This window comes from Sander vitreus, chromosome 19, assembly GCF_031162955.1.
Source record: "Sander vitreus isolate 19-12246 chromosome 19, sanVit1, whole genome shotgun sequence".
Lineage (NCBI taxonomy): Eukaryota > Metazoa > Chordata > Actinopteri > Perciformes > Percidae > Sander > Sander vitreus.
The window spans coordinates 16,162,221-16,189,867 of record NC_135873.1 but is presented as its reverse complement, the minus strand read 5'-3'; the positions used below and the strand labels follow the sequence as shown (position 1 = coordinate 16,189,867).

The window sequence follows — 27,647 nt, the reverse complement described above, 5'->3', positions numbered from 1 at the left end:
ATCCAACAGTTTTATTCATGGCGAACTTGAGTTCATTACTTCAGTATTACTTAATTACCTATACATTAATGAATGCAACTTCAATTTAGATCAAACTAATTAGTGTGTGCCATACACATTTAAGTACTTTTCTGTCTTTGTGATTCAAACAATGACTAAAACACGTTCTTCGTAGCTGTGGAGAACAAACGAGTGTCACAAGGTTTCCTTAAAAGCTACCACTAGGTGGCGGTAATACACTTTAAACACTTGTTTCCACCCTTCCGTAAAATGGAGGAAATAAAATGGCAGAGATTGATATGTGGATGGCAAGGTTTGGAGAAAAAATAATAAACTGTTGAGAAACTGACCGGTTTAATAACAGAATGCAAATTGTCGTAATATTCTGCTAAAACAATGTTACACTTTTACAAAATGAAACTATAATGCAAGATAGTTTGCAACAGGTTGCCTCCAGTCTTAAAACCACACAGCCCCCCCCCCTCTGGATAACAAATCCCAATTTAAACCCCTTAAAGGTAGTGAATGAAGCTCAGGCTGACCATGTGAGGGATCCATTTAGAAGAAGCAACACATGCATGGCCTTCTTCTGCACCCTTGTGCTGCTCTCTGTGTCAGGTCTGTGTCCCATTGAACTGGAAGAACCACACAGAACATTCAGATGGATTCATTTCCTGTATTATTTATTGAAAACCCAGCAGTCGTCATTATTGCCTGTTGTGTCTGTACAGGCGGGGGGGAAGCGGGGAGATGTGGCACACTAAACTAGTTGTCATTCTGTTGTCAAGAAAATAAAAAGGACAAAAAAAAAGACAAACTGACTGATATGCTACAGAATGACACCCTTGTATTGTGTTTTTCATTGAACACTTTGTTTTTAAAAATGTTACACAGATGCAGCGAGAAGAAAAAAAGCATTGAGGAAGAAGAAGAGGAGGGTGTGACAGCGGCTCAGAGGGACATAAGAAAAGAAAGACAGGTATGGGTGTGTCCTTTAAAATAGTTTGTGTTCATTTTGTTTCCCCCTCTCCGCCAAGTGTTGCTTTTACTTATATTTTTGGGGGTTGTGAAAAGCCAACAGGAGACAATCACCCCTCTCTTGTTCTCTGCGTCTCTTCCTCCCTCCGTCCTTCTTCATCGTTTCTTTGGGGGTTGGGCTGTGCGGGGGGGAGTGATGGGCCGACCCGAGTTCATCCCTCCGTACTGATACTTGGCTTTCTTCTCAGACGGCTTCAGGATCTAGGAGCAGACACACGAATTACAGCTTTTAAAAAAAAATAAAAAAAAAGGCTTCGCACAATACAGGCCCAGGGGCGTACTCTGTGATCAGTGTTTTCCCTGGCTTTGGGGTTGTTTTGGGTCTCTGGGCTTCTCTTTGTAGTCAGTTTGTGTTCTCTGGTGGTAGTTTTGCGTCTCTTTTTTCACATTTTGGAGCATTATTATTACTATATCTGTGTCTATAACATTGGAAAAACTAGAGCAGCTAGAAACTAAAAACAAAACACTCAATAAGTGTAAAGAAAAAACTTGCTAAAGAAGACCGACTACAGTCATTAGATCTGAGGAAAAGTCTTTCAGTCACATTCATTCGTCTTAGGTGCTGCCCAAAATGGCTCAGGTGCCGCACCTAATCTTTAAAATGGCCCGGGAAAAGCCCTGGTGATGCATTTTTGATCCCACTTTAAGCTACCTAGCCTTGATCTTTTTCACAACTTTCTAAACTTAGGAAATCCCTCCTATCTGTGCTGATATTTAGGAGGTTTCCTGACCTGATAGGTGTTTAGGCAGAGACATTTCAGAAGAGGGGAGATGTTTTGGGAACACCTGATGAAAATAAGCTAATTGAATGATTGATTTGAAGGATAACTCAACGTAATTGCAACAAATTCGGGGTCTTGTATCATTTTTTGGATTTTGGCAATTTCAAATAATATCGTGGCTATAGCCAAATCTTTGAGAGAAGACGACGCACCCTAACAATATGCATTTCTCAAGACTGTTATCGTCTTCATCATCTTACAGTTCATTTTGGCATCACATCTTTATATATACACACACATGTTTACCTTTACACATAAAGCCTACACATACAGTCAATAAGTGGCGCTATTTGCTGCATTTGGAGTTTCAGTGCCCGATTACTTGAACACAACCATGTCAGCACTTTGTGGTAACGTCATACCTGGAAGGAGCACATCAGGGTTTCATCCACGCTCATCATGCCGCCGGCGTTGTCAAACTCGCCACAGTAGTTGGGAGCTGAGAACAGAGTCACCAGCTGCCGCTTGGCAAAGAACTCATAACCATCTTCCACCACCTGGGGGCGTCAGACACACAGAACCATCACTCAGTTCTTCCATACAGTAGACACCATCCTCTGATATATGGGCTTCTTTCAGCAGTTCAGCACTTCAATGCCAATATGTCACATTTAAACACATGTGGCAGCTAAAATACAACAAATTGCTTGTTGAATTTAAGACAAATGAAAGGAAATCCTTTCCAACATTCATTTATTGAACAAATGGAATTTTGAATTGAACATGAAAGGCAGCACTAAAAAAAGAATGACAAAGTGCAGATTTCCGACATTTTCCTTCAACTAACACAAAAAGGTCCCCGAGTGTCTTTCGCGATGTGTCCCCGCCTTTAGCAATATGTGTATATTGTGCCAGTTGGTATCGCGATGACGATAAAAAACCCTGATATATTGTGCAGCCCTATGTGGCTGTGTTAAACCACAACTGGATGGATGTTCCCAGGAAGCCTGATGAATCCGTTTAGTCCCTGTTCTATGTGTTTAAATGGTGAGCTAGTGAGAGGATGTGTGTGTGTGTGTGTGTGTTGTACCTGGTGGGCTCTGCAGATGAGGTCCAGGTCGTGGCGGTTGAGGAACTTGCTGACGACATCGGCGCCAAAGGTGAAGGAGACGCCGCGGTCGTTTTCTCCCCAGCCCTGGACGTCCTTATCGGGGTCAGACCACAGCAGGTCACACAGGAGGCCTGGGAGGAAAAATACACAATATTAAGGCAACTAACAATTATTTTCATAGTTGATTCATCTGTCAATTATTTTCTCTATTAATTGATTGGTCTATGATTTTGTTTTATGTATGATCCAGAGCACGGGTGTCAAGCTCAACTTCAATAAGGGTCACACTAGAAAATGAGAATCACACCAAGGGCCAGACACGTAGAGTTTGACATGCTTTTAATCCAAAAAAGTAAAGATCTTTGACTTTTTTATTGTGTGTCTCGTATAGCTATCTCACATTCAGTTTGGTCGACATAAAGCCTTAAAAAAAGTCAGCAAAAAAAGTTCCTTAGTCATCGTAGAGTTTGGCAAATCAAGCAAAACAATGAATACATTTTAAAAAGCAGCTACCACACGGCCGCCTCACAACCTGTTTCACAGGTCTAAATATGCAAACTCTCTGGTTCAGTGTCAAGTAATTGCAGTTTGAACATTTCCCCGTCTTTCTGGTTTGGCGCACAACTAGGGGGCCAAAATTGATTGTGAACCTAAGTTGATATGCGGGCCACATCAAAATCTGCGAGGGGTCAAGATGCCCAAGATGACGTCCTCAATTGTCTTGTTTAGTCCACAACTCAAAGATATTCAGTTTACTGTCACAGAGGAGAGACAAAACTAGAAAATATTCACTTTTAAGATGCTGGAATTGGAGAATTTTGAATCAATTATCAAAATAGTCAGCTCTACACAATATTAACTATATCTTACAGACAATGGCTGTCCAGAGAGGTGTTAATGGCTGCATTCACACAAGATAATGAGACGTGATTCATCTTATTCATCATGTTAGACCTCAAATCTGAGTCCCAGCATTAAACAATGTGCTCTGCTGTTGATCAAGCCTCTCTTAAACTTCTGGAAGTCTCCTTTATGTCACCTAAACATACAGTATGCTGGCTAATAAAACAAGGTTGCCCTATAGATTTATACACACACATTCTTCATCGCCACACACTCGGAGTCTCCTTGAAAGACCATAAGAGGATCTGAGAGACAGCGGCTGCTAGGATCTGAACACTGGTTGCCTTATAAGGACAAGAAGGACCAGATTTAGTGAAGAGGGGGCAAAGACTCTCACTTCCACTGGTTTACTAGTACTTACAGAAGAGCACCAATCCATCATCAGCTGAGGCTACAAGGAATGGAATCACAGTATCTTCAATACGCTCATTGTCATAAATAAACATCTCCTCCCACATAATGTGCTTGCAAGTCTCTTAAATATCAGAAGATATAGGAGTCATTTCCTAAGTTAGGGAAGTTGATCAATTCTTTTACTTACCGGGCTGAAAGTGGGACCAAACCTGCGTCACTCTGAGAATGTTTGGCCAGTTAGGGCCAATTTCCCACCCTGAGAAGCTTAATAACTAAGGGCCTAGATTTGTTTTGAACTTAAGCCATCAAAATTTAATGTAAAAAGGTGTATTTGGCAGTTTGCGTATCTGGCGCATACAAAGGATTGCAAGTGGATTGGGCTTTGAATAGCCCATAAATCCATAAAAAAAAAATGCTTCTGTGGATGGGATCGGGCCAATCCTAACGTAAAAGCTCTGGTTCACTTGTCTATCATCAGTTAAAGCCAAAACATTAGCATATTAGTTGTTCAACACATTTTTTTTTTTTATCTGTAACTATTTTGATAATAAATTACATGTCATGTCATTTATAAACCAAAAATGCCAAACATCCTTAAGTAAGAGCATATTAGTTGTGATGAGTTGATGCTTTTCATATGTGATAGTAAACTGAATATCTTGTTCAATGTTCCTGTGATAGTCGCACAAAACAAGCTAATTGAAGAGGTCACCTTTAGAAAATGATGAGTGATGGGCATTTTTCATCAATTTTTAATCAAAAAAATTAGGGCTGTCAAAATGACGCGTTAATTTCGATTAATTAATCTGAGAAAAAATAACGCGTTAAAAAAATTAACGCAGATTAATCCATTCCATATTGACGAAAATCTGGTGTCACTGATATGTCTGCGCTTCTCTCTGATGCTCTGAAACAGACGTTACAGGAAACACAAACACCGCTGCATGTGACGCTAGTTAACACTATACTCAACAGCAGCTAACGTTAGCCTACCGCTAGCTAGTTAACACTATACTCAACAGCAGCTAACGTTAGCCTACCGCTAGCTAGTAGCTGGATTAAACACGGTTACAATGCTGACAGCTAACGCTAAACGGTGTAAAGTGTGACTGTGTTTTACTGTAGAGGATTCAACACCGGGATGTAACAATCTGCAGCTGCCGTCGGAGAAAACACAGACGGTGTGTTCAATGAAACTGGTAAACTACAGCCTCGTGGTGCATTTGAAGTTATTGTAAATGTCCTTTTCCTATCTGGTTGTTGTTTTTGTCGTTCAACAGCAATTTACTAGTGAAATAAGTTATTGTTATACATTATTATTAAATCATTTCATTTTGACCATATGGCCTTAGCAATAAACAAGCCGTTCTTTAATGTCACCAACTGTTGTTTAGTACCCTTTTTTTTATTTTCTTGTTTTACTTTCTTAAAAAGTATCGGTTCAGGCACCGTTAATTATGTATGCGATTCATTTCGATTAATTAATCACGAGTATGTAATTAATTAGATTACATTTATTACATTTAATTGATTGACAGCCCTAAAAAAAATAATTGCTAGATTATTGTAACGAGAATAATTGTTAGTTGCAACCCTTAAAGGGTTACTACCGTTTTTTTTTTTTTTTCAACCTGGACCCTATTCTCCTATGTGTTTGTGTCTAAGTGACTGATGGGAACAACAATCTTTGACATTGGTCCAGTATTAAGTGAGATCGCTGCAGTCGGCAGTGGTGAAACAAGCTCCAATGTAAGTTAATAGGGCAATTGTCCAGCTTGTATTTACCTTCACAAAAGTGCTTGTTATAACATTATGGAAAGGATTTCTAAGGAGGTCGACCTCTCTGTTAAAGAGTAAGATCCTTTTTTAAAATATAAAAACATCCGTGAAATTACGTTCGCCAAACCCACCAGACTCCATGTAAATAAACAGTCATTTTAGCATCGTAAAATACATTTCATACAAAGTCGGCAGAAACAAAATAAAATAGTTTAGTTTGAAATAAAACGCATAGTTTACCTATTTACATGTGACAATATGTTGGCTCTATACACGCTAAAAGTATTGTTTTTTTAAATGGAGTCTGGTGGGTTTAGTGCTAGCGACCTCAGAGCTGTTTCTGGTTAAACAGAAAGGTCTTAAAGAGGTTTTAAAAAGGTCTATATCTGTAGGGATCCTTTCCATAATGTTGTCAGACACTTAGAATAACAATCTGAGCCTGTCAGTGGTAAAACAAGCACTTTCAGTGGACCAAATTGACGATGCACATTTGCCTATAGGGTTACATAGCAGGCCAGTCTGTGGCTGCCAGTTACAGCGTTCACGCTTAATACTGGACCAATTTCAAAGATTGTTGTTCCCATCCGTCACTTACACACAAAAACATGGGAAAATAGGGTCCAAGTTGAAAAACATGGTAGTTACCCTTTAATGTCAACCTAAATGAACTAAAAACCCAAGTGCAACAAATGAAATGTTTTTATTGTAGTCGCACAGTGGAGGAAGAAGTACTTAAGAAGTGTGTGTGTGTGTGTGTGTGTGTGTGTGTGTGTGTGTGTGTGTTGACCTACCTGTGTCGGGCACGTCTGTGGGTCTCATGATGCGTCTGATCTGCTCCATAGACTGCAGGTCGGGAGAGAGACCTGTGGGCAACACGATGACACAAAACCGTCACCGTGTAAATCTCTGCAGAAATTCCCACCTGTGTCTGGCCAGGTGTTAACATACATCAGTAACCCTATGAGCTTTGACCCATTTACTTCATGTCAGATTAGTCATCCAAAAATACCGAAAGCTTTCCTGAGGTTCCTGAACTTTATCTGTCATACTCCACATCACACACTAAAAATGACAAATAGGTTTTGACAGACAGCTCTACAGTGAGCCCTGAGGACAGATATCAAAACACGAACACTGATGTCTGAATAAGGTGCTCCCAGTACAAACTACCAGGGTGCGATTTTCCGGGGGAGATGCGTGAGATTTCCCCCTTTCTGGTCTACATATCCCTGCCTCTGCTGAATTATTTGTATCCCCGGTGGCGGCAAAATGTACCCCCCCCCTACTGCTACTTCACCAATAGACCATTTTATTATATACCTAAAATAGAAACATTTCAAACTAAGTAAAGCGCTGTAACGTGAACAGTCTATAGTGCCATAGAACGATAAAATCTGAGCAGCAGTTGCTGGTTTGTATTTAGCCGCTACAGAGCTCCGGGACGCCGGCTACCAGCGGCAGTTGTTTAGCCGCCAACAGGTGACTGTGAGCCGGCTACAGGCACCGCCAGATGACGGTCCTTTCAGGGGCCGAGGTAGTGGAGTTTAGCCAGAAAAGGTGAGCGTATGTGTTAAGTTTAGGCACCAAAAACACAGGTATTTTGTTTTTTCGCCGCAAAGTGAACTGTGCTCTCCTGCTTGAAAGCGCTGTGTTTTATGACGACACCACATTGTGCTATTTCATTTTGAGATTATTTTCCATTGAATATTGAAAAAAGTGTTTTGGCATGCCTGGCCGAGTGGCACTATATCCATGGTATTGGAAGGGGGATTTAATTCTTACATGTTTTGTTTCGTTGTGCATGATCAAAAAGCATCCCAGCAGTGTCCTGAGGAGTGTCCCGGGACAGTCAGACACTGTCCTGTACACTGTCCTGTTGACTCCCAGATACTGTCCCCCCCCCTCTGCTTTCTTTACAAATCGCACCCTGCAAACTACCAATGCGATACATGGGTAATGATCACCAGTTTGTCAACATGAATACCTCCGTGACAGCAGAAGATCTTCTCGTCCACTATGGCAGCGATGGGCAGGCAGTTGAAGCAGTCGGTGAACGTCTTCCACAGCTTGATGTTGAATCTGCGTTTACCTGCAACCCCAACAAGATAGTGAGTCAGGAGGCCTCGTGGCAAAGATAGCAAAAATACAGAAAACGAAACACTCGGCTTCTGTATCACTTTAGGAGAGCAGGGAGCACTCACACTCATCGTAGAAGCCGTAGATGCGGTTGATGGAGGCACACTCGTGGTTGCCCCGGAGCAGGAAGAAGTTCTCGGGGTATTTGATCTTGTACGCCAGCAGCAGGCAGATGGTCTCCAGGGACTGCTTCCCTCTGTCCACGTAGTCGCCCAGGAACAGGTAGTTGGCCTCTGGAGGGAAGCCGCCATACTCAAAGAGCCTCAGCAGGTCTGTGTACTGTCCGTGGATATCGCCTTGAGGATGGAGAGGGGGCAGTGATGGGTGGAGGAAGGAGGAGCATGAGGTTAACGAAAAGACATCCTACAGTTTGGGAGAACTGTAGGAAGAAGGCCTTAGAAGGCCAAGTGGGAGGTTACTGACCACAGATTTTGAGCGGAGCCTCCAGCTCCAGAAGGATTGGCTGACTGAGGAAGATCTCCCGGGACTTGATGCAGAGGCCGCGCACCTCTGCCTCCGTCATCTGGACAATCTTCCCTGGACGACATCCTCGCACTGGAGGAGGAATGGAATAGGGTTAAAGACTAACTGTGTGTGTTTTAAAGAGGCATGAGCAGCATCAACAAAGTGATCCAGGCTTTCAGGCATAAGCTGTTCCCTGATTTTTGTTTTTTTATCCTGTTGATTGTCACAAAACTGCACACATCATCTTCCATTGGGTGACTTCACACTAAATACTGAATGGGGGATCGGGTTTAGCCAACAGGCAGAGGATGGAGATAGCTTGTGTGGGCATTGTTGTTGGCTGTGTTTCAGAGACCACTTCCTGTTGTGTAACTGAGGCAAAGAGAGTGGGGAGGTCACTGTGGTCAAGAAGCATGTAGATCCATGTAGGGATGGGATCTTTCTCTATTAAATGGACACAAGACTGTAAAGTCAGAAAAATGAAAAATTTGATAAATGAGGTTTGCTGATTCTTTACTTCATTAGTCATGTGGCTGTATGATGAAACATGCATTCAATAAATACAGAACATACAAGACAACATTACGCCCATCCATTCAAAATATAATTTTGTATAGTATTTCATCTCAACCCGTTAACAGGGCTGGGTCCCAATATGATTCCCAAGTTTCCGTTCCCATACCAAAATAATATTTTCAATACCATTGCTCTACTTTTTTTCTACAAACTCTACTTTTTAACTGTTAATGCAAAACATCAACGCACCAATGTTTAATTTTATCTAAATACAAGCAGCTGTACAAGAACTTTCAAAAACTACAGTCTTAAAGTTTTTACATGAGGAAATACCCCAATGAAAAAATAAGTAAACATTAGGACTTTGAACATGACCAGACATTCAATATTTCAGACACACGAAAAACATTTCAGTCAGTAGCCGAAAAGTATCAAAGTTGGACTAATTGATAGATTGTATTCGAGCTGAAACAGAAAATGAATCTGAAACTATTTTGACAGTCAATTCATCACTTAAAGCTTTAGTGCGTAACTTTTTTTATATTAATGAACATCCGTTACATTCAAGCCATTGCCAAATGAGTTGATCCAAAGCCAATTAAGACTGTGATTTTTGGGGTTTTGGACTGTTGGTTGGGCAAAACAAAAACATTTTAAGAGCTGACATTTGATAGAATAAAAAAAATAAATCGATTCATCCAGAAAATGATCAGCAAATTAAATCGATAATGAATATAATCATTAGTTGTAGCCCTAGATTGAATATAAAGAAAACTATTTATGAACCATATTTCTGCTAGTCAGACGCTTACTGGCCTCTGGAAATGTGTTGATGTCCTAAAACTTTAACATTACAGTATGGCATCTGTAAACCAGCACTGACAACAACCCCATATAAGCCTTTTGAACTTCTCATGCAGTATTTCCATGTTCTGCCACTGCCCTATACTGTATATTCCCAGCGTGTTGATGAGTAGCAGCATCACAGACAACTCCTCTTTTTCTTCTGCTTGGTGAACCCCAGAAGTGGGCCAGAGCTGTCAGATGACACCACAGCAGCATGATGGAAAGCCTAGCAGGCGTCAAACGCCACTTAATAAGTAAATCAAATAGACGGGGTGAGAGGGACCCTGCTGCTCCACAGCGAGAGGAGTTTGTTTTTTTAAAAAGGAGAAGAAGTGAAGTATGCAAGAGAGTGTGAATGAAAGGTGTTGGTTAAGGCTGGCTATCGGTCAAAAATGTTGGATACCGATACCAATACCGTGACTTCGATACCGGTTCCTAAACAAACCAATTTTATAAAACAAAAATAAATTACATTACGGCACAAATCTTTTTATTTATTTTCCAGCTCCTAACATGTGAGCCCCGTCTCTGTAACAGAGTTTTTCCTGCGTGTCTCTACGACATGTAACATTATACAGCCAATCACAAACATTATAGGTCTTGGTTTTAGAAGCATGCTGCATGCTTATTGGCTCACTGACTCTGAGATTCACTCCTTAGGTTTTGAAATTGGATATTGGAGGCATTTTTTGATACTTTAGAGGCAATCCAGTCGGTGCCTAAAATGTATTGAATTCGATATCCAGCCCTTAGTGTTGCTATGTGATTCCTGCCGCTCTGAAGCTATTTAACATCCAGGTTTAAAATGACAACAGTGTGTGCAACATGACTCTGCTATTTCTGCCTGGAGACCTTAGGCAATAAAGACTTGCTCTGCCCGTCTGCCTCACCAGACACAACCTGCCATCACACACGCCCCACCTGAACAGGAAGACCAGGGCTATATTTAGACTGTGCAAAGGTACGATTTCACCGGCTCGAATAAACTGAAGCGTGAGCCAAAATCGTGCTGCAAAAACGTAGGATAATCATGCTCTTGAAAATCCTCCAGTGGTTTGGATTGGAAATATAAACACTGTGTATTATTGGTCTTTATGCACAACATATCCCAGAGTGAGCACCAAGAAGTGTCTGTGTGTCCACTGAAATGTGTGTCGACTGTCAAGAGGGTGATTTCACACCCCTCCCTTTCAGCTCTGGGATGGTGCGTTTGCAGGTCTGTGCAGGCTCAGCTGACAGGCAGCAAGGCCTAAAGCCACGTTTCCATCAAAGACTTTTGCTATAGTAGCTTTAGAACCGCATGGAACCCGTACGGACGTGCCTAAGCACTAGATCTGTTCTGTTTCCATCACAGACTCCTAAATGTAAGCGGGGTTGTTGCACTGTGAAACGAGCTGAAAAAAAAGTATTATTCCTCACTGCTTCATCCATCTCTCTCTGTATTTCCCTGTATTCACCAATGAGGCAGAGGAATGTCTGCACCAATCGCGGACTGCAGTGTTTCTGGCTCCACCTTTAAGAATCGGATCAGAGTGCTGGGTACCCTTCAACAGAGGGATAGGGGAAAAAAACGGGACGGATGGACGGGTTCTATTTGTTCCATCCACAACTTTTGACAGAGGAACGCAAAAATGTTCTCTCAGTTCTAATGCATGAGGAACTGAACCGAACTGCTTGGTGGAAACGGGCTTAATATAGGACAGTCTCACTGCCTGGGAAGATCCACTTACATCATATGGTAAAGTTAAGACGAGCCAGGAAAACACACACACACACACACACACACACACACACACACACACACACACACACACACACACACAGTGACCTTGACTTCAGATCGTACCACTACGGGCTTGTGTGGAGGTATCCCAGCATCCTTCACTTTGTCACCACTGCACTGCAGCTTCCCCAGTGAAGAGGAAGGGAGAGAGATAACGATAGAGAGAGAGGGGGAACAGGAGGTTGTAGTTCTCTTAATACCTCCATGGTTGTACCACATCTGATCACCATGGCAACCCAGCAAGACCAATTTCCAGCTTGGAAGGTGTTGTTGCTGCTGCTGCTGCTGCTGCTGCTGTGACATCTCAGCCACAGACAACAGAGACTACACCAGGCCTGCTGCCACGTGCACAGAAAATACTACAGGTTCAAATCAGATTCAGGCCTAAAATATAGGGAAAATATTATAATTAAAATGTTTAATTGTTACCAGGGCTCAATAGTAAGGGTTGCCCTTTGCAACCAGATTGAGTCAATTGGCAACCATTTCGTGGCCTGTGATTGCCCTATTTGGCAACCACCGGTTTAATATATATATATATATATATATATATATATATATATAAACAAATCAAAACTTACAAAACTGGAAATCCCATTTCAAAAGAAGTCAATATTTTATTAGGTTGTCTCCGTAAAGTTGAAACACATTTCAGCTGTTGTTCGACCACTTTCCACACACGCACGTTTGCCGTGAAAACATACAGGCAACACAATTTTCTGTTCATGTTAACGGTGCATGTTAAAATCCGGTGCTAATATTGCACCGGTGCCCGATGAAATAGCAACATGGATTTCAGTGCCTCATTTCGGTGCCACCTAAATGTCTGCGCTGCTCTCTGATGCTCCGAAACAGACGTTAGAGGCAACTGAAGTATCACTGCATGTCACGCTAGTAAACACTAATAGCACGTTACACTTGGCAGCAGGTAACGTTAGCCTACCGTTAGCTACAGTAGTAACTGGATTAAACACTGTTAAAATGCTGACAGTTAAATAGTGTAGTGTGACTGTATTTCAACACCAGGACGTCCAACAGTCTGCCGCTAAAGCTATGAGCTAAAAGACACAGACTAGCACTGGTCACTGCTGTTGTCTGAAAAACAACACAGACGGGACTAAATGTTGCGTTTACTTAAAACTGGTAAACCTCGTGGTGCATTCAAAGTTATTGCAAAATACCCTTTTCTCATCTGCTTTTGTCTTTTAACAGCATCTTACTGGTGAAAGAAGTCATTATTGTTAAAAGTTATTGTTATGACATTTTTAATAATCATTTAAATTCCCCCTTTTTTTGTGCTGGTCCGAAAATTAATCCGATCCGTGACTCAAAACTGTGATCCGATCCGTGAGTTTTGTGATCCGTTGCACCCCTATGAGAGATGGGAAATTATATTGCAAGCCATTCTCTCATTGTTTCATTAGTAAAATGTACATACAACATAAGAAATTAATTAGGCAATTAGGCAAATATAGGCAACCAAAAGCTGATGCCTGGTTGCCAAGGCGGCAACCACTTTAACAAGTTAGCGTTGAGCCCTTGTAACTATTAAGAATAACTTTCAAAAGTTAAATCACCATGGTACCATCACACACACACACACACACACACACACACACACACACACACGCTATATACATACACACAACAGGAGCGACAGCAACACACCAGCTAACTGTTTTAACTGGTTGGCAAAAAGAAATGTGTGAGAACTTCAGGTTGCGTTATGGATTGTAGGATCCTCATCTCATCTGAAAAAAAATCCTTTTTAATCTGTCTCACAAGTCCCCTAACTTTAAGTGCAATCCCATATCACTGGAATAGCCCTTTATTATTTGCAGCAAGAATATGAGCAAAGTACGAGCATGAATGTGTGCCTATGTGTGTAGAAAAGTTACTCTAGTTTGTATTTTGTAGCCTGCAGTTTGGTCTTTGGGTAAAAATGCTAGATTGACACACTGTGCTGTACTCCAACTCTCCTAAAAACAATGGTTCAAGCGCCAGACAACACAAACAGATGCACAGCGTTTAGCAGTTAGTGTCACTGCTTTTTTCAGTAGTAGCAGCGAGAAAGAATCAGGTCTCTGGCTAAACCAGCTGTTGAGAATGGTGTTCCACACGTATCTCCCAGCTGGTTCCTATGAAAGATGAGTGAAAAGCTCTTCTTTGAGAAAGCTCTCTATGTTCCGAGTCCTTTCTCCTAATTTGGTCAGGTGCATGTGTGTGTGTCTGCCTAAGCTTTTAGCTTTTGGGTCTGGTCGCCCTCTGACCTCTTCAGACTGAACGCCCTTCTCCAGCTAGATCACAACACTGCAAGCAACTATTCTCTCTATTTCTCCTTTCAACCCCCCTTTCCTCCCCTTCCTCTCCTCTTCATGTCTTTATCGTTTAGTTGCATTCTTGACTGAGGCTATACTCCGGGCAATGGACCTCCTCTGCCTTGCCTCGTGAACCGCGCTGACGTCAGAGGGCAGCTCCCATCCCCCCGCCCTCTCAGAGTTGTCTTTGCATTCCAGACAGATCACAGACCCCTCAGACCTAAACAGCTCTGGCTGTCCGGCCCTTCAGTGCAGTCTGGGATACACACTGGTTAGAGCCTCTGCAAGATGCATCAAATTCTAACAAGTTTTTTTTTTTTTTTAAGATTTTTTTAAATGATAGACCTTGGTCTATAGGAACATGACTAACATGATACCTCACTGGGAAAGCATGCACAGGGAACCACATTTCAACAGCTCTAACGCTGAACCAATCACTATCTAATTTAGGACACCCTGATATTTATCCAATATCCTACTGTACCTATAACGCAAGTGCTGAGAAAAGAAAATGAGGGCTTCAGCTAATAATGATTATTATTTCCCAAGGTGGTGTACTCCGATCCATGGAAGCAGTAATAGCCAGTTAATACCGTCTTAATGCACTACCGCCCAACACTGCCCACTATCCTGTGTCACAGTGGTTGATCTTTCTAAGGACAAATGAGCCAGTGTTCCCTGAGTTCAGCTGCCTGCTGCCAGTTGCCAAGTAAATTCACTAAATATTTGGGAGGATCTTGGTTTCTGCCCAACCCACCATTGTGCTGCACGTTGAATCACACCAGAGTTGTTTTAGACAAGTTGAAACGCTCTGAACACACAATCAAACTAACATGTTGTCTAGTTTCTAACTAACTTCTGATTGAAGTAAAGTGAAGTGATTGCAAATTACTTGCCAAGCGTCAAGAAGGTAAACTATTTTTCCATTTATTTCAAAGAGCAATGTTCACTTGACCAGTGTGTTAGAGCCAGAGAAAGAGACACATGCGTGAATTACAGACAGATTTCTTCTTGAAGCCATTACCATATATGGGCGCTACCGTATGGAGGAAGGAGGAAATGAGTGAGTCAGTCAGGACAAAGGGGAGCACTTGAAGGCTCTGTTGTTATAGGACAGAGAGAGAACAGAGCGAGTGGAGGTCCACAGCGATGCCAAAGACTACTGTACTACCACAGTATTATTTATTTATATCATGTTATATTGTATTCCTGTATTTCAGAGCTGCACAGATTAATCGATTAGTTGTCAACTGTTAAATGAATCACCAGCTATTTTGATAATCGATTAAATCGGTTTGAGTCATTTTTTATGAAAACAGATTCTCCGATTCCATTTTGTTAAGTGTGAATATGTTCTAGTTTCGTCACTCCTCTGTGACGGTAAACTGAATATCTTTAATGAGGGGACAAAACAAGACATTTGAGGACGTCACCTTGGGCTTCGGGAAAACACTGATCGATATTTTTCACAATTTTCTGACATTTTATAGACCAAACGACTATTTGATTCGTCAAGAAAATAATCGACAGATTAATCGACAATGAAGATAATTGATAGTAGCCCTACTATATTTTAACTGCACTATTTTGTGTCTTTGGCCGTAGTTACACTTGTCTTTTCAATGCCACTTTTGTCATCATACCATGTCATAAAGAAAAGAAAATATAAAGAAAGGAAGAAGGCTCTCTCTTGAACCAAGTGTCATTTTGGATGCACCTATTGTGGGAATATACTCGCACAGGTAATATATCTGATCACTATCCGATCAGGCAGCTCGCATTGGTCAAGTGTCAAATTATGGACACACATATGTGGACACAGCCGAGTTTATTCAGTATCTTACATTAAGACATGTAAACAAGTTTTACACAAAAAACCATCCAGCACACAATGAGCAACATTAGCATTAGAGTTGTGTTTGTGTCCAATATTCACTCTCCTTTTCACCCGGTTTTGTTCTCCACCAACTCTTGAGAAATAATCTCCTGCTATTTAGCCACTAAATGCTCCACTATGTTCACCAGCTAGCCGCTAACTGTCAGTTCCACTGGAAACGAAGTGGATGAGAGCGCCGAACAAAATATTTAATGCAGACCTTACCACCAAACGACTTTTCAAGCGATTCCACTGTCGCAGACTATTTTCCAATATTAGAATGAAATCGGGAGAGTCTTGCCAGATTTGGGGCACTCCCGTCGTCTCAATCGTTTGGTGTAAGGTGGTCAAAAAAGTCAGTCCCAGTCAGTCTTTCTCCCGTCTTGGCGTTGTGACAAAATCAAACTAATTTGATATTACTGGAAGTTTTAAGTCTTGGTAGTAGAGGTGTGACGAGATTCAAATGTGACCTTGTCGAGGTAAAAAATGTCTCGCAATATCGGTCACAAGTGCAGAGCAGCAGTCAGTAGACAGAGTTGGTCTACTGGTTGGTCTTATAATACATCTGGCTTTGAAGAAGAGTCAGGCTCGCAGTTGTAAAAAGCTGCCGGTCAAACCCAGCGTTAGAACGCTAGAGGGTACAGCCGCTCTCTCACTCGCGTCACACGCACACGCACACACACACACGCAGCAGCTCAGTGTGGCGCTGACTTGCGTAGATCGCTCTCTTTCTCGGTCTTTTTTTTAAATGAGTTGAAAGCAGACAGCAAAACCTAACCTTACTTTTAATGACAAAGAGAAATGTTCGCCCCTCGTCTTAAAATGGCCATAAATCAATACAAGGGCACCCTACTTCCTTGTTTACTGCTGCAATGAAACACTTGGTTACGTTGTAACCTTGGTTCTCTGAGTAAAGACTAATTTTCATATTTCATTATCATTATTTATCTCGAACAATCAACAATGTAATTTCTTAATTAACAACGTGACATCATGACTTTGCGTAAACATACACGCCACTTTCCTAAAGCCAAGAGGCGTGTTATCTGTACGCATTTTCAGCTGTCCGCGTGTATGTCTACACTCTATACAGCTGACTGCAGTCTGCAACGGCTTTCTCAAAACACGTGGCGTGTGGGGGTTGGGTTGAAAAGAAAAAACGGTTTGGTTTAGGAAAGAAGAACGGTGTTGGGTTTAGGTTGAAAAGAAGAACGGTGTTGGGTTTAGGTTGAAAAGAAGAACGGTGTTGGGTTTAGGTTGAAAAGAAGAACGATGTTGGGTTTAGGTTGAAAAGAAGAATGGGGTTGGGATTAGGAACCTCCTTACGCAAGAGTTCAATTCACACGCAATCGCAAGGTAATGTAAGTCAATGGAGGCCAAACGGCGTTGATAAACACACGAAATAGCAAGTATGCGTCTTTAACTTGTAATGGGTCAAGCAGAGCCAGGCGTTTTAAGCAGGTACGACGTGCATGTTTCAGTCACTGCTGCACCAAAAAAGATGCCCTGTCAGGCCTTTTTTAGTCTCTATTCTTTCCAAGTGGGCGCAAGGCCAATGCTCCCCTCCTCCGTCTAACCCTCTCCCACACAGGGACGATGGAAAACACTGACCCCTCAGTGAACGAGAAGCACAAAGCAACTCTGGCGAGGAGAGCGGGAGAGAATCTTAAGGCAGAAGTCCCAACTGTGATGGCATTTGTCTGTGCAGGCTTCGAATTTTCAGAGGACGTTTTGTCCGCCTTTAAGTGCCATGTGTGAATGGCTGTCTTTGTGGGGCTAAAAGAAGGGATGAAATTGAGAGAGACTGGGGGAGAAATAAACATAAAGTGTGGGAGAGATGGAGAGGAAAGTGAAGCTTGAGTGGGTGGGGTGGGGGGGGGGGGGGACGCAGAAGGCGAGGGAGTGAATAGAAGGAGAGGGGAGAGAGGGTTTATCGGAAAAGCCTCGCCAGCCAGCTGAAAAGCCTGGGTGAGCTCTGTGCCACGATTGGTGCCAGGGGGTGAACACTCCCTGCCACACAGGCTCCTCCATTGTTGTTTCCATAACAGAATGCCACGCCAGCAGCCTGAACACACCACGCAACTCAGCAGCAGCCCTCCATGGCCGGCGAAAACAAGGAGGGCGATACCAACGTGCCATGTATTATGAGAGAGCAGAATACTTTGTCAACTCTTTCACTCACACACACACACACACACACACACACACACACACATTTGCTTAGGTCACTTTTGGGGGACACTACATTGACTTACATTCCATTCCCAGAGACTTACCCTAACCACTGACCCAAAAAAACAAAAAAAAGCTTTTCCCAATTGGACAAGCCGGCAATTAATTGGTCTTTAGTCTGAAATGTGTCAGGAACACACACACACACACACACACACACACACACACACACACACTTCTAATAAATGGCAAAACCTCTGGGATACATTATCGTACACTATTAAAGTGAAACTATATAACCTTTTGAAAGAAGAAATTACACAAGCTAACTCTCACGAATGAAAAGTTCATAATTTATAAGCAATACAATTCCCCTTTTTGATTCAATACCAGTTCAGGGGTTTTACTGCGACAGCCTCACTAGGTGTGTTATGACCAGTAGCTTATGATGGCTAATGTCGATTTATGTTATTATTATTTTATTATCTTACTGGACTTATTTTTCCCCTTTACTTTATATTTGCAGATATGCAGGTTTTAAGTCTACAATCCAGGTACTTACGGAAGCATGGAACTCAGTCTTTATATTTGATTGACCCTATGCCTTTATCATGCATTTCTTACATAAAGTGTGTGGAAAGTGGATGCAGATTGTCTAAAAACGTGTGCAGTTCCACAGTCAGTGACGATTCCATCTCAGGAAATAACCACAAACTGGACATCTCCTGAATAGAGAAATGGCCTTTAGAGAGATTTCATGTACCCATACTGGGTTACAACTTGGCTGGTGTCTTTGCCCATAAACCAAAATGGCTCCAAAAAACAACTTTCCATCCTGCCTCCCCCTTTCTCTCGCTGGCTGACGTATGGGGCCATGCTGTGGACTGTGCCGCATAAAGCCTACTGGCCACCTGTGCTGGCGGGCCAGACAGAGGGCCTGTTGTCGCTAAAGCCTGGGACAGCGTGGGCTTAGCATGGGCATGTTGGGAAAGCTGTAATCACTGCTTTGCTGGAGCACAGCAGCACCAGTAAACACTAATGAGGAGGAGAGGGAGGAGAGGGAGGGAGGGACGGAGCCGTTATGGAGAACTCAACAAACAGAAAAACTCAGGGAAGGAAACTGCTGAGGCATGCTTCTGCTGCCGTCTGGTTGTTTTTTTTTAATGAATACTGTGAAAACTGCGACGTCAGCTCAAATGTGCCGGAACCAACCGGAGTGATTCTGCTGTGAAATATTAAAAATCTCAAACACGCTACTGAGAGTTGAACTAAAACAACAGACGACAGATTCATTTCCCACAGTGCCATGCAGTGATGTGTAATGTGGCCGTCACGGTATTGATCGTTTCTCACCGCAGCGACAGGCCATCACACCCCGGTGATTAGACACCTAAGTATTAGTACTTTTAAGTATTAAATACTTAATCAACTCCAGGCAGTCATGAATATCTTTGCGTTAGATTGACTAATCGATTAGTTGTCAACTACTAAATTAATCGCCAACTATTTTGATCATCGATTAATCGGAATGAGTCATTTTTTATGAAAAAATGTCTTTGATTCCAGCTTGTTAAATGCGAATATGTTTAAGTTTCTTCTCTCCTCTGTGACAGTAAACTGAACATCTTTGAGTTGTGGACTAAACAAGACATCTGAGGACGTCTTCTTGGGCATTTGGGAAACACTGATCCACATTTTTCACCATTTTCTGACATTTTATAGACCAAACTATTAAAAGAGAAAATTATCAACGGATTAATTGACTAGTTGCAGCCCTACAACAGACGACGGATTCATTTCCCACACTATGTAATGTGGCCGTGACAGTATGGATTGTGACAGGCCATCACACCCCGGTGATTAAACACCTAACCGCCAATTAATGAGGTTTTCTTAATCAGCTCCACACTGGAAGAGGCAGTCATGAATACCTTTGCATTGGGATTAAACCCCAGTACTTTTAAAAATAAACTTTGAGCCACCTGATATGCAATGAATCCCATTACAGTAGGCTTCATGTTACTGTGAGTCCACTGGGACAGGGCGTCTAGGCCCGATGTGAACCAGTGACAGGACTAGACTAGTGGAGCCCCTCTGACTACAGAATATTAACACACAGACATACAAATGCCATTATACTGCATATTTATACAGACAAATGGCTTTTGGTAAGTTCATCTATACACCATTGTGTTGCTTACCTTTTCAGCTCTGACTCACAAGACTGGTCACAAGACAGCGAATGACGAGTCATTGTACTCAAGAGTGACAAATGAAACCAGAGAGGCCAGAAAGCTGCACCCTGGGGCCACCACGGAGGCTTCAGTGATTGTAAACCATGTTGTCAGTTGATCAGGTTTAGCCTGTCGGCTATACAACGTGTGTCGACCCCTCCATCAAACAACTGCTGGAGAACACGAGCACCCTATGGGTGTGTGGGTGTGTATTGGTGTGTGTCTTTGGATGTCCACACACTCACACTCTAGTGTATACATTTGAAAATGGGTCACTTATAGAGCTGCAAAGATGAATTGATTATTATACTATTAAATTAATCGGCTTTGAGTTGTGGACAAAACAAGACATTTGAGGACGTCATCTTGGGCTTTGGGAAACACTGATCCACATTTTCTCACAATTTTCAGATATTTTATAGACCAAACAACTAATCAGCTGATCGAGAAAATAATCGGCAATGAAAATAATCGTAAGTTGCAGCCTAAGTCTCTTGCCTACACAACGCCCGAGTTTTTCCACAGCTAGTTCTGTGACACTGTTCTCACAGTGTATCTGCAAAATAATGCAACAGAGAGAATGTTGTCAGACACTTAGAATATTAATCTGAGCCTGTGATTGGTAAAACAAGCACTTTTGTGAAGGTAAATACAAGCTGGACAATTGCCCTATTAACTTACATTGGAGCTTGTTTCACCACTGCCGACTGCAGCGATCTCTCTTAATACTGGACCAATGTCAAAGATTGTTGTTCCCATCAGTCACTTAGACACAAAAACATAGGACACAGTAACACAGTAGTTGCCCTTTAAGGGTGATTGTTGGTTCTGTGGAGGCTCTATGCAGAGCCTTCTCCGTAGCCTACGTAAGTGGACTGAAGTTTATACGTGTACGTTGGTGTGTGCATCAATATCTTTAAGAGAACAGCAGGGCTGACATGTGTGTCTGGGGAGTGTGTGGTAGAGCGAGTGAGAGAGCGACGGTGATTATCTTCGGAGCGAGTAGCGACTCTGGAGCAGGAACAGTTAACCCTCTCCTTGATTTCATGTTGTTTACGGAGAAGGAGAACCATGGCCGAGCGGACCAATCACAGTTGTTGTGGTCTGCGGCGCCGCAACGTGTAGTCACATTTTTTGAGAGGTGCAAGTCAGGCTACAGCGTAGGGTCCATGTCTCTACGTACGCAGCCACACAGTCAATTTAACGCAGAAGCATAAATTGGCCTTAAGCGTTGGCTTTGTGTTTTGTGCCAATTACCAAGTGTTAGCAGCCACCAGCCAGTGGCGGGTACTTTTTCAAAGTGGCAGGTGACTTTGCCTTGTATACCAGCCACAGTGGCGGGTGGATTGTAAAACATTCCTTGTAACGGATTGGACAGCTTTTGTCAAAGAATGCTGTTGCTAAGAAACAATGCACAATGCTTATGAGTCGCGTTACGTTACTGCTAATGAATCCCCAACATTTCCGGATTTTGCTGCTTCATAATAAAAACATTCAAATACCAAAATAACGGAGGACCTTTGTTGTGAAGAACTTCTAGGAAATGAAACAGGGCTTTGACCACACATATTTCCGTCAACTCCAGACTTTTTGTCGAGTAGTTTTCAGCGCTAGTCTAAACCATGTAGCTGAGGTACAGATGAAACGAAAATTATCGGTTAAAAACATGTGGCGACATATCCCCGGTGTTAAGAGGCCCGCCGTGGAGTCAGCATTAGCTATGACTGTACAAACTGTTGAGGGCGAAGTAAAGAAAAAGAGAAGGTAGCCTACTTTTCGAACAAGTGGCGCATTGACAAAACGTACAGCGAAAGACCATGCACAACATTTCAGACCGTCCTGCCAACCTGTGTTAAACATCAATGTACACTCGAACGATTTTTCAGTCGCTGAAAGCTGCTGCTGTTTTAATCCTGTCGGCTCTCTGCTGCTCAGTTTCACACCCACCCACACACCCACCCACACACACACACACCCACACACCCACACACACACGGTGGATACAGGAAAAACCGGAGATGAGACATACACGATGACCTAAATTGAGGACAGCTACGCTTGTTATTGTAAGTGCAATGATAAGTTAAAGTCCAATAAGTACTTGATCAAACCATATGAATAATGTGTGTCCCAGGCCAGGTTAAGAAATTAACTAACAATATAAAGATCAACAAGCCACTGACAGTGACAGAAATGTTATAATAAATTATTATTTTTTGTCTTAAATCCACCAGCCATTTTCAGATTCTACCAACATTTGCAGCATCCTGAGCCTTTTTGGTAAAGTTACTAGGAAAACTCAGCCCAGAGTAGTTTTATTCTCCCCGAAATAAGTTTCCTTTTTATTTTTAAAGAACTATACAAAAAAGCAACTTTCACTGTCCCCAGCAACTTCACTGCAACAAAAATACAAAAGACATGGCAACTTTTATCTCATTTTTTTTTACAAAAGCTCCCGCAAAATCAGGCATTTTGGGCCGTAACAATCTCAAAAAAAGGCCGCGAAATCCTGGAGGGACTGAGTAATGCTATGTTACTGAGAGATGAGTCAATATTTTTTTTGTTCATTAAACATGTAGGCCTACAATTACTGTAGAATATGACCACACTGACCAAACACAATTTTACCATGGTCTCGCAGGCTTTTTTTTCACATCACTTTTTATTTACCTTTATTAATAAAATATGTATTAATAATAAAAAATAATGTATTGAAGCAATTCAAAATATGCTAGTGCACTTTCTTTTATAAATTTGAGGCTGGTAAAACCATCCACCAGCCACAGTGGCAAAAAAGTTAATTTCCCACCGTGATTCCGGTTCTCATCGATTCTCGATTCTGATTCTTTGAGGGGTGGAGTTGGAACGGGTCTCATGCTTATTTCACAAATAAGAGGAAAGTTTTATTTTGATTCAATGGTGGTTTGCAGTTTTACAGCTTTTTCAATGTAAAATAAAGCCAGACTAGAGCGCTGCTTACTGGGCTCCAAGGCTGCAACACAACAAGTGCCTGGTCGCTATGGAAACCCAAACTTGCGCATGTTAAATTGGGAAGCGATGATCGGATTTGAAACCAAATCCGATAAACGATTCCAAACAATTCCAATAAAGAAACGATTCTCCTGGAATCGTAATTTTTGAAATGATTCCAGGTAGGAATCGGTTCTCGATGCCCCATCCTACCCGTAAGGGGCTTGCAATTAACAGCCATACAGCGGTGATATGTTGCTTCTTCACAGCGGTAAGAAAAAACAACTACACCGTCACAGCCCTGCTGACAATAGCATTTAGCTCAAACCAAAGCCCTAACACAGCTGCTAGCATGTCTTTAGATCCTACTACCGTATTGCCCTTTTTACACTCTCCCCCGGTGTGTGTCACCTAAAGGGTAGGCTCATTTCTACCAGGGACAGCTGTCCCGGTTGACATTTAATAAGAGATCACAGAGCTCTCCGTAGGTGCGTCTGTGTGCATGAGTATGTACATTCCCGACTGGCACCAAAGCTCATTGAAAAAGTGAGAGCTTAACCTCCTATTAAAGTGGATACGGATCTCATTCTTTAAGGAGAAGCTCCCTTTTTTTCCTGCAGAATGAAAAAAGGACTCCCTGGTGTGGCAAAGTGAAAACCTTCTGAGCTTCTTGAACTGAAAGCCAGGGGAAAAGCCATTTAGTAAAGGTCTAAATATAAGCAGACTGTAGATGTGATCGGGTTAAGTAAACTAAGATGATAAATAACCAGGATTCATCAGTAAAGAAAAGCCTGTTAGGAGGTCTTTGTGTTGTCGAAAGGTCAAGTCTTAAAATAAAATACTGCCCTTATGACGATAAACTGATACACAAGGAACAGTTTGAGTTAATATTATATCGTGATAAGAGGCTAGATATCGTCTTAGATTTTGGATATTGTAATATGGCGTGTTGTCTTTTCCTGGTTTTAAAGGCTGCATTACAGTACAGTGATGTCATTTCTGAACTTACCAGACTGTTCTAGCTGTTCTATTATTTGCCTTTACCCACTTAGTCATTATATCCACATTACTGATATCAAAAATCTAGTATTATAAATATTTTTGTGAAAGCACAAATTGTCAACCCTACAATATCACCATTGAGGTATTTGGTCAAGAATATCGCTCTAGACTGAGTGTGTATGTCTGCCTGTGTATGGTCCAAATATGTGACCTAGTGTCCCAGTTTGCCTTTGTTGTCCTCATATTTAACAGGAAACATTAGCTACCTGATATGGTACGGGTCGATTACATCTTTTGTTTGCAGAAGAGATGAATAACACTACTCTTCCGAGAAACTATTCAAATGTCAATTTGAGATTTAGCATATCGTGACACAGACATTTTTTTCCTGAGATTCTATAGACGAAACGACTGAACTGTCGGATTAATCAATATTGAAAATAACCATTAACCGACGCACTTTGATCAGACAATTTGCTGACTTTAATCTAAATGTTTGCAAACATGAACGCTACAAGTGTTAAGAATAATGCAACATCTGAACACCTACCGCGTCAAAGTGCACCCGCTGATGGAGATTAAAATGTTTTGTGGTCAAAAAAGCTCCAGAACAGACGATTAAATGTGGAGATTGTTCTGTCAAATACTTTCTGTCAGTTTAAGCACATTTTATTTTAAGTTCTTGAACGGCTTGTGTTTAGACAACATTTAGCATTTGGGAACTTTTGCAGAAAAAGGTGATTATACATTGCTCACACTAAAAAATGTATTCCAGAGAAAAACAAGGTAAAGAGAAAGTGGCTGAAAGAAGATGGATGGTTGGATGTATTCACAGCTCACATCTGGAAGCCTTTAGGGCCAGATCCCTTCAACTTCCTCCACTGAGGTTTCCTCGCCGCGGCACAAAAAACAAACTAAATATACAGCCAGCTAACTAGCTACAGTAATGCCTTGCCCAGCTGACAATACAGGCTCACATTACTGTTACTGTATAGCTCACACACACACACACACACACACACACACACACACACACGCAACAAGTCCCAATCAATCCAGGTGATTAGGTTATACTGACATGTTGCTCCACATTGTGCTCATTCATTAACATACGTTGCCAAACTGTGTGTGCGTTTTTTTGGGGGGTTTTTTTAGGCCACTGAATGAATCTGCGTGTGACCGACAAATCGATCATGAGTGTTTGTCCACATGATTTCTGAAGACACAGAGGGACAACTGTCTCAAGGGACTGAAAGGCAAGAGAAGGACAGAGAAGACGGAGCAGCTCCGTTACGGTCTGTCAGGAGCCCTTATTTAGCTCTGCTAAGAATCCACCGATACCCAACACATAACAATGGTGTAGGAGCACCACTTTCTTCAAAAGGACTGAGGTGTCTTTTTGCAGTCTCAAACGACCCAAACTATATCCAAACGTGTAGGCGTCGACCGAATCCATACCATCCATGAAACAGATATTTGAAACCGAAAATGATTTTACGGTACAGTAAAAATGAAAATCTTTCAGTCAAAATTAACACACAAAAGTTTGTTTAAATGCTTCAAGCAATTATTTAATAAAACTGAAACTTTAAAAACTTAATACACAGTCCAAAAAATGAATAATAAGAAACTAATATAGCTTCCTGAAGTTTTTAAACAGTTTGCTTGCAGGTGTTGCAGACTGCTAACAGCTGTAGCGGAGCCAAAGTAGCACCCTTTTTAAGTCATTAACTTTGTATCGGTTATCGGTCAAATAAAACACAGATACAGATCATCTGCAAATTGCCAAATATCGGCCCCCGATGATCAGCCAGGGCCGATAAGTGGTTGATCCCTACAAACATGCGTCTTATAGCTACCTGAGTAGATAGAAACACATTACAGGCATCTTTCTGATTTATTGTCATCCACAGCTAAACTGGGAACGCTTCTTCTTTTATCACTGATGTAGCTATGGTGATCAAATGTTTGGGTTGTTTTTTACTTCATAATAATAATAATAATAATAATAATAATAATAATAATAATAAAGAACAGGATTATCTGCCAACAGTAGTTCATGTTAAATCCTTTGAGGGATACAAGCTTAAATATATGCACTGTTTAACAGAAATAATGGCAACTTGGTTCATACATGTATCTTTCAAAAACACTGGCTATGGAATTACAAAAATACATGGAGAAACAAACTTTGTTTTGAAATGCTTACAGGGTACAAACTCTGCAGGTCTATTTAAAGTGGCATATCATCAAGGCATGTGGCTTGTGTAAACATTACATGCAGCAATATTCCATATATATATACACACCATAATAACCATGTAACGTGCCTTCTCTTGTAAGCTGAGAAATCCTATGCCAAATCCCATTTGAAAACTTGACATTTTTACATTTGATTGTGGGCACACGATTAATGTGCATACTAGAACCAGGACTTCAGATGTCTTCAGAGACAGACACTTGTGCTGACATTTTCGGCATACTTAATTCACCAAGCTTCACTTTGTTTTAAAAGCAAAACAAAACAACAACTGATATACACCCACAAGCTCCCGCCCGACATGGTGTACTTTGTTGTGAAAAGCTTGGGGGAACTATAGAAGAGCCGTTTTTTTGATTTTCTATAGTAAACGCCTTTTAGCTAGTATTTTATGTGGTACATGCCAACGTGATGACACCTCTAATGGTGCAATACAAGTATCGTTTGCGTTGTTGCGACATTAATCAAGGCTACAGTCATTTTCTATAGATAGTTTAAAAGGTTGGTGTGGTGTTCTCTCCCATACTCGACCTGACGGGGGGGGGGTAGCCTACAAACAACAGTCCTCGAACTACAACTTTGGTACCATTCAATCGTGAATTCACACTTTAACACTGACAACATTTATGAAAAGTCTCACGTGCCATTAGGTATGATTGCATCCCTAACATACGGGACGAGTCCTGTTCACTCCTACAACGGGATACTCTAAAGCGGGCCTTTCTCTTGTCAAAACCAAACCGAAATCATCCTCGAGGGGCTAAAGCCGCAAACAAAGCGATAATATAAATGTAGTATGGCTGCTGAACTCACCCTCCAAAAGCCTGGAAATCAGCGAGTCGACGTCCAACTCCCCCTCCGCCATTTCTGTAGCTAACAACTCAGCCCGCCGCAGTCTAGAGCAGGCAGGGCAGGCACCGCCTCACTGCACAGAAACGCACCGCCAACCTCCTCCCACTCACAGGCCTCCCGTTTAGGAATATTAGGATGCATTTACAGGCTCCTCGGATACTCTAGCTTCCATCACAAAAAGGTGAAAAGTGGGGAGATTTTAATTAGCCTTAAAGGCATGGATTTATTAAGAGAACTTAAAGGACATTAACAGTGTTTTGCAAGCTTCCCGTTTAGAACTATTAGGATGCATTTAAATGCCCCTCGGATA

At 41.7% G+C, this 27,647-nt stretch overlaps 1 protein-coding gene across 1 annotated transcript; it reads right to left on the bottom strand.

Annotated features, from left to right (window-relative positions):
* Positions 1-662: 662 nt before the first annotated feature.
* Positions 663-27,418, bottom strand: LOC144534207 (serine/threonine-protein phosphatase PP1-beta catalytic subunit). The gene is made up of 8 exons (XM_078276008.1): positions 27,299-27,418; positions 8,467-8,598; positions 8,109-8,339; positions 7,892-7,996; positions 6,699-6,770; positions 2,851-3,002; positions 2,183-2,317; positions 663-1,239 (listed from the first exon to the last, which is right to left on the bottom strand). Exons 1-8 carry the CDS (start codon positions 27,348-27,350, stop codon positions 1,135-1,137), a joined length of 984 nt encoding a protein of 327 aa, XP_078132134.1. The 5' UTR covers positions 27,351-27,418; the 3' UTR covers positions 663-1,134.
* Between the last annotated feature and the right edge of the window lie 229 nt (positions 27,419-27,647).